Here is a 12730-nt window from a genome sequence, read left to right as displayed (position 1 = left end):
ATCCAGGAGAAATGTCTAAGTTTTTCTCTGTACTATTCAAGAAGCCTTATGGTTAAGAATAGGCATTCTGGACAGCGATGGCCTGGGTTCCATTCTCACTCAGCTCCCGTTACTAACAATGTGCCACGGGAACAATCACAGAAATTTTCTGAGCCTCCATAATCGAGCATATCATCAAATTCCCATAGGGATCTTTGACAGATGAACGTAACCTGGCAGAGTACCTAGCCACAGCAGTGCTCAGTGACTATTACTGTCGCCATTTCATTCTAAACCTATGTGTTGAAGTCAGTAACATAAATTTTATTCATGCAATGTATAATTCATTCATTCACAAGCCAGAGAAGCTGAAGTTAGGAGAACTATTTTAGGTTATGAAAATCTCAAGGGGCGGGCATTTATTTAGCCTAATAGTTAAGACACTGGGTTAGGAACCTGAGACCCATATAGGAATACCAGGGTTCTGTCCTCATTTCGTTTCCTGCTAATGCAGACCCTAGGAGAACAGTGATGGCTCAAATGACTGGGTTCTTGCCATCATGTAGGAGACCTGGATTGAGTGCCCAGATCCCAGGTTTGGCCTTGGCCTAGCCCCCACCTCTGTGGGAATTTGAGGCAGTAAACTAGTGAATGAGAGATCTCCATCTGTCTGTTTCTCAGGTAAATAAGTAAGAAAACAAATAAATAAATAAGTTTTTAAAATCTTTAAGATCATCCTTTCTTTCAATCAAAGAAAGACCTAAAAGCTCAGAAAAGAAATAGGAGAAATTGATTAGACTTCTAAGAAAAACTGTTGTCACAATTGGGTAGCTCATATTCAGTTACATGGATTATATATTAACTCTCAAAATATAAAAATTTTTTAATTGTAAGTGAGCTTTTAAAATAAAACTAAACTCCTCCAAATTCAGAGTTCACACTGAATCACATTTCTGGGAAAATGTGGAAGGAGTGGGTTTCATTTACCAATCACTATGACATAGGTGTTGCTAGGGTGCACACTCAAATGGAATATCATTATTAAATATATATTTCTATTACTTTTAACTCAGTACTAGGTCAAGGATATTTTTTAAGGAGTAAGTAGAGAAAAAATTTTATAATGAGAATAAAGTGGTCTAGGGAATGGGTACAAGGTTTACGAGAGATGATATACTGTCCACATTCGCTTCTACAGTTACTCTAATATATGTTCATTTTGATAACTCAGCATGGGATATGCTATGTGTTAGGGCACAGCAGCAGAGACATTATCAGGTGCCATGCACCCCTCCTCTCATCAGAGACCAGCCCACCGAACAGGAGGTGGAGGCCTACCACAAACATCCCAGAAAGAAACTGAGCTTGTTTCTGGCACCAGCTACAAACCTGCTTTCAAGTTTCACCAAGGAGGAGCACACAAGTCAGCAAGTCCTTGCAGTAACAGGTGTTCACTGAGCACTTGCTATGGAACAGGTACTATTCTAAGTGCTGGGGTTGAACCAGTTTTTAAACATATTTTTGTTTGTTTGAGAGGCAGAGGCAGAGGCAGAGACAGGCAGACGGATATATAGATGAGTATCCATTTATTGGTTTACTCCTCAAAGTCCACGAGGGCCAGAACTGGGCTGGGTCAATGCCAGAAGTTAGAAGCCACTAACTAGATCCAGGTCTTCCACGATGGGTGTGTGTGTGTGTGCAGAGACACAACTACTGGGGCCATCACTGCTGCCTCCCAGGGTCTGCACCAGCAGGCAGCTGGAACCAGGAGTCAGAGGCAGTCACTGAACGTATGCACTTGATCACAGGATGCAGGTATCTCAACTATTAGACCAAACGCTGCCTCTCTCCCCCACCAGTCATGTTAATAGAGTACTTCGCAGTAACATCATCTGATTTCCTTTTCTATTTCTATGAATTGATGCATATTATGAAATCATTCTAAAAGGCTTTTCTCTTATCTGACTTATAATAGATGCCAAGCTCCATTTGCAAAAGAGTAAAACTCTCAATTATGTTGTGCTATGATGGATTCTAAAGCTCTGAGCTAATGCAAATATTTTCACAGTAAATCTGAGAATATCTGGTTAAAAGGCTAATATTATTTGAAACACAAGGTCACTCCATGAAGAAAATGTCCAAGCGGCAAAATATACTCATTTTATAAAGGAAAATTTTACATGAGTATGAAATAAACACATGCAAATATATTTATCTACATCTATATGTATGTATAACTGACTTTCACAAATAAAACTGAGCTACCTATAATAAATATAAAAATTGGATATCTGTGCCAAAGTTTCCTGCCATTTCTGGGCTCCTGTTTTCTCATTAAGAAAGCTAAGAATATAAAGAGAATTGAAAATGAATCTTCATGTGAATGGAAGGGGAGAAGGAGCGGGAAAGGGGAGGGTTGTGGGTGGGAGGGAAGCTATGGGGGGGAGCCATTGTAATCCATAAGCTGTATTTTGGAAATTTATATTCATTAAATAAAAGTTAAAAAAAAAAGAAAGCTAAGAATTTGATTTGAAGATTGTGTCAAATTTAGGGACCACATAATTATTCAGTTGCAAAATGAAGCTGTTTAATAATGGGAGGGAGTGACCATTTGGCCTAGCAATTAATGAACTGATTAGGATGCCCGTGATCCACCTCAGATCACCTGGCTCTGATTCTCATCTCCAGCTCCCAATTCTGACTTCCTGCTAATGCAGATCCTGGGAGGACATGAGGATGACTTGACTGGATTCCTGCCACCCACATGGAAGACCTGGATTGAGCTTCTGGCTCCTGGGTCTGGCCTGACCCAGTCCCAGTCATGAAGGGCATTTGGGGACTGAACCAGCAGATGGGGGCTCACTGTGTCTATCCACCTGTCTCTTTTTCTCTCTGTGCCTCTAAAATAAAAAATAAGAATATAAAACAAAAATGGTAGGGACCTCCAGCATCTGTCAGCAGAAGAAAAATCTCAGCTTTCCTTTGCCAGCTGAGGTTCACGCAGCTCATACACATGGATCCCCTGGCTGACGTGAGGGTCCCACTTTGTCACTATTGCCTTCTTCACCACCTCCATGCTTGCTGCCATTTGTCCTAGACGCTTAGGGCCTTTCTAGTTCCCATCCACCCTGAAGTTGATGTGGGAGTGAAACAGGAAGAGTCAAACATGGTGAAGCCTCCACAATGATCAGAAATGAATCAAGGACCACAAGACACAAAAATACTCAAAAAATATGGAACCAGACGCAGGTGAAGAGGTGGGTGGGGTGGCCCCTGTGCCACGTTCCCTAGAGCTGCATGCATGAAGGGCTGGCATTGTAGCACAATGGCTTAAGCCGTATGGGTGCCAGCTTCAGTCCCAGCTGCTCTATTTCTGATCCTGGGAAAAGCAGCAGCAGAAGGCCCAGGTGCTTAGGGCCCTGGCACCAGTGAAGCTCCTGGCTCCTGGCTTAGGCCTGGCCCAGCCCTGGCTGTGGTACCCATCTAGGTAGTGAACCAGAGGATGGAAGATCTCTCTCTCTCTCTCTCTCTCTCTCTCTCTCCCTCACTCCCTCCCTCCCTCTCTCTCACAACCCCCCCACCCCCGGAACTCTGTCAAGTGAATAAATAAATCTTTAAAAATAAAGAATCATATGCATGCAAGACACCTGTAGACCTGCAACACCAACAACAGCTAGTTCTGGTATCACCTTCAGTTATTGAAGAGCTGAAATACAGATGAGAAATATGACTCCTCAAGAGAAATAAGCAAATATAAGAAAAATAAAACTTGGAATGCTAAAGAACAATAAAAGGGAAGGCCATTTGGTGTAGTGATTAATATATCACTTGGGACTCTGTATCCCTTATCAGAGTGCCTGGATTCAAGTCCTGGCTCTACTCCCAGTTTCAACTTTCTGCCAATGTGAACCCTAAGAGGTAGCAGGGGTCCCTGCCACACACATGGGAGAAATGCCCTGAGTTCCCTGCTTGTGGCTTCACCCTGGTCCTGGTGGTTGTGGACATTTAGGGGAGTAAACCATGTTTGGAATCGATCACTGTCTCTCTCTCTCTCCACTTTCAAATCAATAAAATATTAAAAAGAAAAATAACAATCTTAATGCAACCATACTTGGCTTAAAGAATCCGATTATATAAAGTATATGCAATTCAGACATTTTTCATCAGTAAGCACAGCAAAAGTATACAAAAATGAATAAGGAAAAAAATTGAAAATTCCATTTTCTCTTTCCAGTGCCTTGTGTGTACTTCAAAATATTCATGAGAAAATGGAATTAAAAACCTATTGTGGGGCCGGCGTCGTGGCTCACTAGGCTAATCCTCCACCTGTGGTGCCGTCACCCCGGGTTCTAGCCCTGGTTGGGCGCCGGATTCTGTCCCGGTTGCCCCTCTTCCAATCCAGCTCTCTGCTGTGGCCCGGGAGTGCAGTGGAGGATGGCCCAAGTACTTGGGCCCTGCACCCGCATGGGAGACCAGGAGGAAGCACCTGGCTCCTGGCTTTGGATCAATGTGGTGTACCGGCCGCAGCGCGCCAGCCGCAGTGGCCATTGGAGGGTGAACCAACGGCAAAAGGAAGACCTTTCTCCCTGTCTCTCTCTCTCTCACTGTCCACTCTGCCTGTCAAAAAAAAAAAAAAAAAAAAAAAAAAAAGACCTATTGTGGGCTGGCACCGTGGCTCACTAGGCTAATCCTCCGCCTGCAGCACCGGCACCCAGGGTTCTAGTCCCGATTGGGGCACCGGATTCTGTCCCGGTTGCCCCTCTTCCAATCCAGCTCTCTGCTGTGGCCCGGGAGTGCAGTGGAGGATGGCCCAAGTACTTGGGCCCAGCACCTGCATGGGAGACCAGGAGGAAGCACCTGGCTCCTGGCTTCGGCATGGTGCATCAGCCGCAGCGGCCATTTCGGGGGTGAACCAACGGAAGGAAGACCTTTCTCTCTGTCTCTCTCTCTCTCTCACTCTGTAACTCTGCGTGTCAAAAAAAAAAAAAGAAAGAAAGAAAGAAAGAAAGAAACCTATCATGGTACAAAATACTTTTGGTAATCAATGTATAGTATTTTTTATAATATGAATTTTCCATGAGCTTTCTGAAGATCACCCACATGTACACACACACAAACACACACACATAACCGGATTTTAAAAATGTAGGTTCAACAAGTGATCAAAAATTGATAATAAACAACATGGTCATGTTTGGGTTGCCTGAATGATTTAATGTTAAATTAATACCCTTAATTTTAGCATCTCACAGGTTACACCTCACACAGTCACACAGGGATTATCTGACAGCACAGAGTTAAGCTGTGTCATGATCTTACTGCACATCCATTTAGTACTGCGTGAACGCAGTCCTGCAGCTGCTGTCTTCCTGCTCTAGTCTGTCTTGAAGGTGTTTAAAGTACTTTGCAGCTATAAAGATGGATGTTCCTGCAGAGGGCTTTATTTTGTTGTACTGCTTCTAGAACATCTGATCCCACACTGGCAATAACCCGTGAGGCCCACAGGTGAGGTGCAGCAAATATGAGCAGATGGGACATATCCGCTAGTTATGAATTCTTCTCCATCAGTGTCATCATCAGACCTATTTGTCTTATGATTTTGTGAAGACTCTGACCATAATTACATGCTCAAAACATTTTATTTATTTATATGAGAGGCAGAGAGAGATAGCAGCAGAGAGACAGCGAAATCAACAGCAAACTTCCATCTGCTGGTTCATTCCCCAAATGCCCACAACAGCAGGGGCTGGACCAGGCTGAAGCCAGGAGCAGAGAAATCAATCCAGACTTCCGACATGAGTGGCAGGAACCCAATTACTTGAGCCATCATCACTGTCTCCCAAGGTCTGCATTGGCAGGAAGCCGGGTCAGGATCCAGAGCTCGAGGTTAAACCCATACACTCCAGTAAGCCAAATACTTGCTTTGGATTATATTTATACCACAAGGGAACTTGAAAAAACTTATAGGAAAGAATATGGACTAAAAATAAGTTTGTTTTGATGCAAAACATTTTTTTAAAATCCATGCATAGCTTTTTTCATAGTACACATTCATTTTCCATAAACTTTTTACAGAATCATCCCCACTCCTTCTCCCCTGCTATAGGCACACATTTCAAAATTTTTCTGCAGTAATGTAAGCTTAACTTTTAATTCTACTTTTGGCAAAATTTAAGCCACCTTATATATTTTCATTTCTTTTTCTTTTTTGACAGGCAGAGTTAGACAGTGAGAGAGAGAGAGAGAGACACACACACAAAGGTCTTCCTTTTCTGTTGGTTCACCCCTGAAATAGCCGCCATGGCCGGCGCGGTGTGGCTGACACATCGTGCTGATCCGAAGCCAGGAGCCAGGTTCTTCCTCCGGGTCTCCCATGCAGGTGCAGGGCCCAAGCACTTGGGCCATCCTCCACTGCCTTCCTGGGCCACAGCAGAGAGCTGGACTGGAAGAGGAGCAAACTGGGACAGAATCCGGCACCCTGACTGGGACTAGAACCCTGGGTGCCGGTGCCGCAGGCGAAGAATTAGCCAAGTAAGCAGCGGCACCAGCCTCACGTCATATATTTTCCATAATCCAAACTTTGGCCATTTTTCACATAAGAGAATTGAAATGCACATAGACTATATTAGGAAGTTTTCTATGACCATAATAGATACTTGATAGCAATCCTGTAAATTGGTGACATCGAAATTCTTCTAACATACTACCTATTTACTTACCTTCCAGATAATAAGGCTATAGCATAGCATAGTGGAATTAATCAGTAGGGACACAGAAGTAAAGAAACAAGGTTGTACTATTCTCAACTATGCATTTTACCTTCATGATATAGGTCAATCATGAAGCCCAAACATAGCATAGGTAAAACAGGTATAATAGCATGTGATACAAGGGGTAAACGCAGGAAACTACACAAAACATTTATTGTGGGACTTGTAAAATTGTTGATACAAACAACAAAAACTATGCTCAGTGACTAAAGTCAAAACTATCTCCCCCAAATAAAAGACAATATTATTAATTTCAAAACCTTGACATATTTTTGGGGAGGACAGATCACAAAGAAACTTGGAACTATTTTTTTCCTTGTTCAATGTTCTGCTTGGATGATAGAATTATTTTGAAGACACAGGTGAGTTTACATGCAAAAAAAAGCATTTTTGAAATTATTATAGAATTTTTGAAATTATTATAGAATTAGAGTATTACAGGTTGGATATCCCTTAACTGAACTGCTTAGGATCAGGAGTGTTTTGATCTTTTTTCAGATGTTGCAATATCTGCAGATACAGAATGAGATACTTGGATAGAGAGACCAAGTCTAAACACAGAATTCATTTATGTTCCATATGTCCCTTATACACATAGCCTGGAGATAATATTTTAATAATTTTGTTCATGAAACAAGATTCTGTATGGGATTTTTCTACTTGTGGCATCACATAGATGCCCAAAAGGTTTTGAGTTTTAGATTCTTGGCTAAGGGATGTTCAACTGGCATTAAGTCCAGAATGCAGAGAGCTGGTCCTTGAGTGAGATGTTTGCTTCTCCCCACCACTTCTAAGGAATATATTTGAGTCAAAGGGCTGGGGTGAGGGAGCTGGGACCACAAGGAGCCTCTGAAACGACCATCTGCCAGAAATCCTCGTCCCTACTGGAAAATCCTTTGCATAAACCCAGACACAAAGAAGCCACCTCTGCAGCTAAAGGTAACTGGTCTTGGAGCCCGCACTGCGGATAAAGCCACAGTCTGCAGGGCCAGCATCCCATATGGATGGTGGTTTGAATCCTGGCTCTTCTACTTCTGATCCAGCTCTCTGCTATGGCCTGGGAAAGCAGTAGAAGATGGCCCAAGTCCTTGGGTGTGTGTCTCTCTCTCGCTCTTTCACTCTCTCTCTCCTTCTGCCTCTCCCTCCCCCTCTCTGTGTAACTCTTTCAAATAAATAAATAAATCCTTAAAAAAAAGTAACTGGTCTGTCTTTGTAAGCTGTTCATAAAACAAACATCTCCCCACAGAAGGCCTACTCAATCCAGGAAATAAATTATTTAGCAATAAAATTATTCTAACGTCACAATGGTTCATAAACCAAATAGCATCCTGAGTGGAGGATAAACTTAATTCACTTAAAGATTTGAAGTCACAGCAGTCCTATCTTTCTCCTCCTTCTTGACATGGCCACATGGAAACGTCCAGGGTAGATGACAAGAAGGACAAGAAAAAAAGAAAGGAATGAATAGGTTGATTAGGAAATAATTTACCAATACCACAATTTAAATCTAGTAGAACAGCAACAACAACAACAACAACAAAACCCAGACACTTAGAAGGTGGAGAGTTCAACATGAAAATCACGTTGAAGCTCCGGAATACAGCAGGACCCTGCATCCTTCAGTTCTGCATCTACAGATTCAATCAGTACAGGACCAAAAATCCTACAGAGAGGAACTGCATGTGTCCTGAATATGTACGTGCTTTTTTCTGGTCACTAATTTACACAGTGTAACCACTAAGTACACAGCATGTGTACTGTCTCAGGTATTATAAGTCACTTAGAGATGGCTTAAAACATACGAGGGGATGAATGTAGGTTCTATGCAAACATTACGCCAGGGACTATAGCATTCTTGGGTTTGTGAATCCCCAGGGGGATCCTGGAACCAATCCCTGGAGGATAGTGAGGTACACCGATACAGGAACCAGGTATCCATCTACCTTTTTTCTTCTCAGTTAGCAATGTGTTGTATTTTGTTTCAGACTAGTGATTTTCAACCCAGGATCCATACGGGAATCATCTGTGGAGACTAATAAAATAGGTAATGCTAGACCCCACCCCAGACCCATAAAATCAGAATCTGAGAACAGGCTAGATTTTTAAAAAAATTTTCCAGGTGATTCTATAGTGGAGGCAGGGTTGAGAACTCTGCATTTAAACATTAAAAAGAAAATCAGGGCCGGCGCTGCGGCACAGTAAGCTATTCTTCCATCGGCAGTGCTGGCATCCCACATGGGCACCAGTTCCGGTCCTAGTTGTTCTTCTTCTGATACAGCTCTCTGTTATGGCCTGGGAAAGGAGCAGAAGATGGACCAAGCCCTTGGGACCCTGCACCCACATGGGAGACCTGGAAGAAGCTCCTGGTCCTGGCTTCGGATTGGAGCAATTCCAGCAGTTGTGGCCACTTGGGGAGTGAAGCAGCAGATGGAAGAACTTTTTGTCTGGCTCTCCCTCTCACTGTCTGTAACTATACCTCTCAAATAAATAAAATATTTTAAAAAATCAAAATAGTAACTATCTTTCTCCTTACAACAGGACATATTTGTATTCTCTTTAAAAGCAAAGTCTCACTGTTATTGGAACTAATGAAAGATTTCCAACCCAAAATAAGTGCTCAAATCAAGCAGAAACATCCAAAGTCCAATATATTTGCACAAACAGAAAAGTTAATTGTGTCCTCATTGTGCTTGTATTCTTCAGATGATTAAGATGACCCTGCTGGTGGGGCCAGCACTGTGGCATAATGAGTAAAGCTGCCACCTGCAGTGCTGGCATCCCATATGGATGCCGGTTCGAGCCCCGGCTGCTCCACTTCCCATCCAGCTCTCTGTTATGGCCTGGGAAAGGAGCAGAAGATAGCCCAAGTCCTTGGGCCCCTGCACCCGCATGGGAGACCCGAAAGAAGCATCTGGCTCCTGGCTTCAGATCGGCACAGCTCTGGCTGTTACAGCCAATTGGGGAGTGAACCAGCAGATGGAAGACTTCTTTTTCTCTGCCTCTCCTTCTCTCTCTGTATAACTCTTTCAAATAAAAAAATAAATCTTAAAAAAAAAAGAAGGAAAACGATGACCTTGCTGGGAAGAAGACAGATTTTATTGTACTCCCTCAAGTAATATTAACACAAATGTCAGGAGGAAAAAATGTTTTTCCATGAAAAACTCAGATTTATAAAGGTAAATCAAAAGTAAACAGTTTCATTTTTGAAAAGGTGGTTATTTCTTGGCCGGCACCGCGGCTCACTAGGCTAATCCTCCGCCTAGCGGCGCCGGCACACCGGGTTCTAGTCCCGGTCGGGGCGCCGGATTCTGTCCCGGTTGCCCCTCTTCCAGGCCAGCCCTCTGCTGTGGCCAGGGAGTGCAGTGGAGGATGGCCCAGGTGCTTGGGCCCTGCACCCCATGGGGAGACCAGGAAAAGCACCTGGCTCCTGGCTCCTGCCATCGGATCAGCGCGGTGCGCCGGCCACGGCGGCCATTGGAGGGTGAACCAACGGCAAAAGGAAGACCTTTCTCTCTGTCTCTCTCTCTCTCACTATCCACTCTGCCTGTCAAAAAAAAAAAAAAAAAAAAAAAAAGAAAAGGTGGTTATTTCTTTTTGAAAAGTATTAATAAATAATGTCTGTCGCCTCATCAATGCCCATGATAGTCAATCTTGATGGACTTTAATATCAAACAACCTCTAACTGAGAAAATAATTCTCTATCCCTAACATCAAGAATTTGAAACAACTGGAATGCTAGATAAAAAGGAAAAATAAATAAGTTGAATACTGAAGACAGATTTCACGTGCTGCAAAAGGCTCTTAAAGCAGCTTTTTAGAGACAAGGGAGAAAATAAAGATGAATTTGGAACAGATGATTTGTGTCCTCTGCAAACACTCCTCCTTCCTGGTTAGGGAAGTGTCCACCAGGGGCAGGATATGAGAAAAGGCAGAGGTGTGGGGAAGAAGAGGGAAGACCCAGACCCTCCAGAGGGAGCCTCTTCTCTAGGTACACTCCCACCTGACAACTCACTATTGATGTATCTCAGGAATGGACACAGGGCCGTCCCCCATCTTCCCCAGAGACAGATGGATAGAAACAACCATTTATCTAAACCCTGATCATTAAAGGGGAGAAAGGATTTAAAAGTCACACAGAGTGTACACAAATGTAACATGTCACGGTGGTTACTACACTGCCAGAGGAGAGGCGTGACAGGAGGTGGAGAGGTGATGGGGACAGAGGAAAAGATGGAAGCCAACGGGTAATGGGACAGGGATAGCTGGCACAAGGGCTGCACCGCGGAGCTCAGGAGCAAACTCGACAGATGATTCTGTAAAACAACACACAACTAAACAGAGTGGGGACAGGGATCAGCACTGGTCAAGATGAGGAATGAGCAGCCTGCAGATTAATGCTAAAGGGAAAAAGAAAGAATGAAACTGGATAGTGCTACAGGGCAGGGAAGTACAAAAGCTAGAGCCTAAAAGGGGTTGCTGTCTTGGTAGCAGGGACAGGTCAGTTAAATCCACTCCTCTGTCACACCCCAGATACTGAGGATATAGCCATGAAAAATACAACTGGCGGAATGAGAGGTACAAGTCATCCAAATCATAATTATACACATACACACGTTTTAATATGCTCCAAGTAAAAGACGTATTATTAATTTCATAGTTTAGGCTCACAGCTTAGACATTCAAATCACAAGAAGGTCTATAAAGTGATTGTGTGTGTGACAGAGAGAGAAAGAGAGAGGTAGGGAGGGAGGGAAGGAGGTAGAGAAGGAGGGGGAGAGAGGGGGAGGGGATGGGAGAGGGGGAGAGGGAGAGGAGAGAGAGAGATTGATTCTTTAGATTTTTCTCCAAAGGGACAGCAGTGGAAAGGTGCATTCTATGTACTTTCATATGCTATCCTAAAAGTAATTTGACATTTAGATCTACAAAACAAGATGGCTAAGCAAAAACAAAGGGAAAAAATAGATAAGACATCCCATAAAGGTATGTACAGAAAAATAATGAGCTGATCCAGGACCTGCAGCGATCTGGACCCTTGCTCATAAAGAAGGAAAGCCCCACACTAGGGCCCTGAGACTGCCTCCCTTGCCCAGGTCTCCCCACCCCGGCCCAGGTGAACACACTCTTCCCACTGGACGGCTGAAGATGAGTGACAGTACCTGTAGCCACAGCCTGTCGCCGGCCACGGTCCTGCCGATGGCGCTGCACTGGAAGGTGGCAAACTGGCCGGCGTTCACTTCCACGTTCTGAATCCGCAGGAAGTGGGGAGTTCTGGCTATGTGAAGAAAAAGAAGTCAAGAAATTAAAGTGGAGCTCAGTAACTAACACGTGTCTTTTTTATCTGTATGCAGTTTGGGGCTTTCCATTTTGCTCGCCTTAGGGAGAAAATAATGCTTTTGCTTATAAGAGCTTTAAAGATTTCACTAAAATTATGAAAGATATCATGGAAGGTTTCAGTGTGCTTTGTAAAGGAATAAAAAACCAAGCAGTGTGGGATCGAACCAAACAGAAAGAAGATATTTTATTGTTCCTGCTGTGCAAATTATCATAGCTCAGCAGTCTTCTTGTAATAACAGATCTGTATTAATAAAGATTATAGTGAACCTAATTGATGTTTTGAACAAAAACATATTAGATATTTATACTAGCAACATGAAAAGAACAGTAAGAAGTTAAATGATGTTGTCAAGGAAACTTTCTAACCCAAGCACAGAGCTGTGCACAGCATATATTTTAATATAACTAATTGGCATGCAATATTATTTGTGTAATATTTTCCAGCTCCCCAAAATACTAGCCTTACAGACGCACACCCTGAGAAATGATCTTGGCAATGCCATAGTACGGCAATTCTTACTGCTAAATAGCAATTCCAAATGCTAAATAGCACTGTCTCATAATGTACACTGCTGTTTAAACAAAGCATACTGCTTGATCTGAGAAGCAGAGACTGAATCCCATTTAAAACAGGTGTCCAGGAACTG

General features: G+C 43.1%; 1 protein-coding gene across 13 annotated transcripts in view; it reads right to left on the bottom strand.

Moving 5' to 3' along the window:
* Nucleotides 1-12730, bottom strand: part of PTPRM (protein tyrosine phosphatase receptor type M) — an 884286-nt gene that overhangs the window by 498913 nt on the left and 372643 nt on the right. For all 13 annotated transcript variants that reach the window (XM_089305325.1, XM_089305326.1, XM_089305318.1 and 10 more), the window contains one exon: nucleotides 11906-12021. In XM_089305325.1, coding sequence (XP_089161451.1) covers nucleotides 11906-12021 — 116 coding nt within the window. The remainder of the gene's footprint in view (nucleotides 1-11905; nucleotides 12022-12730) is intronic.

This window comes from Oryctolagus cuniculus, chromosome 10, assembly GCF_051225735.1.
Source record: "Oryctolagus cuniculus isolate XC-2025 breed Fujian yellow rabbit chromosome 10, ASM5122573v1, whole genome shotgun sequence".
Lineage (NCBI taxonomy): Eukaryota > Metazoa > Chordata > Mammalia > Lagomorpha > Leporidae > Oryctolagus > Oryctolagus cuniculus.
The sequence above is the reverse complement of the archived record's forward strand: the minus strand, read 5'-3'. Positions and strand labels throughout refer to the sequence as shown.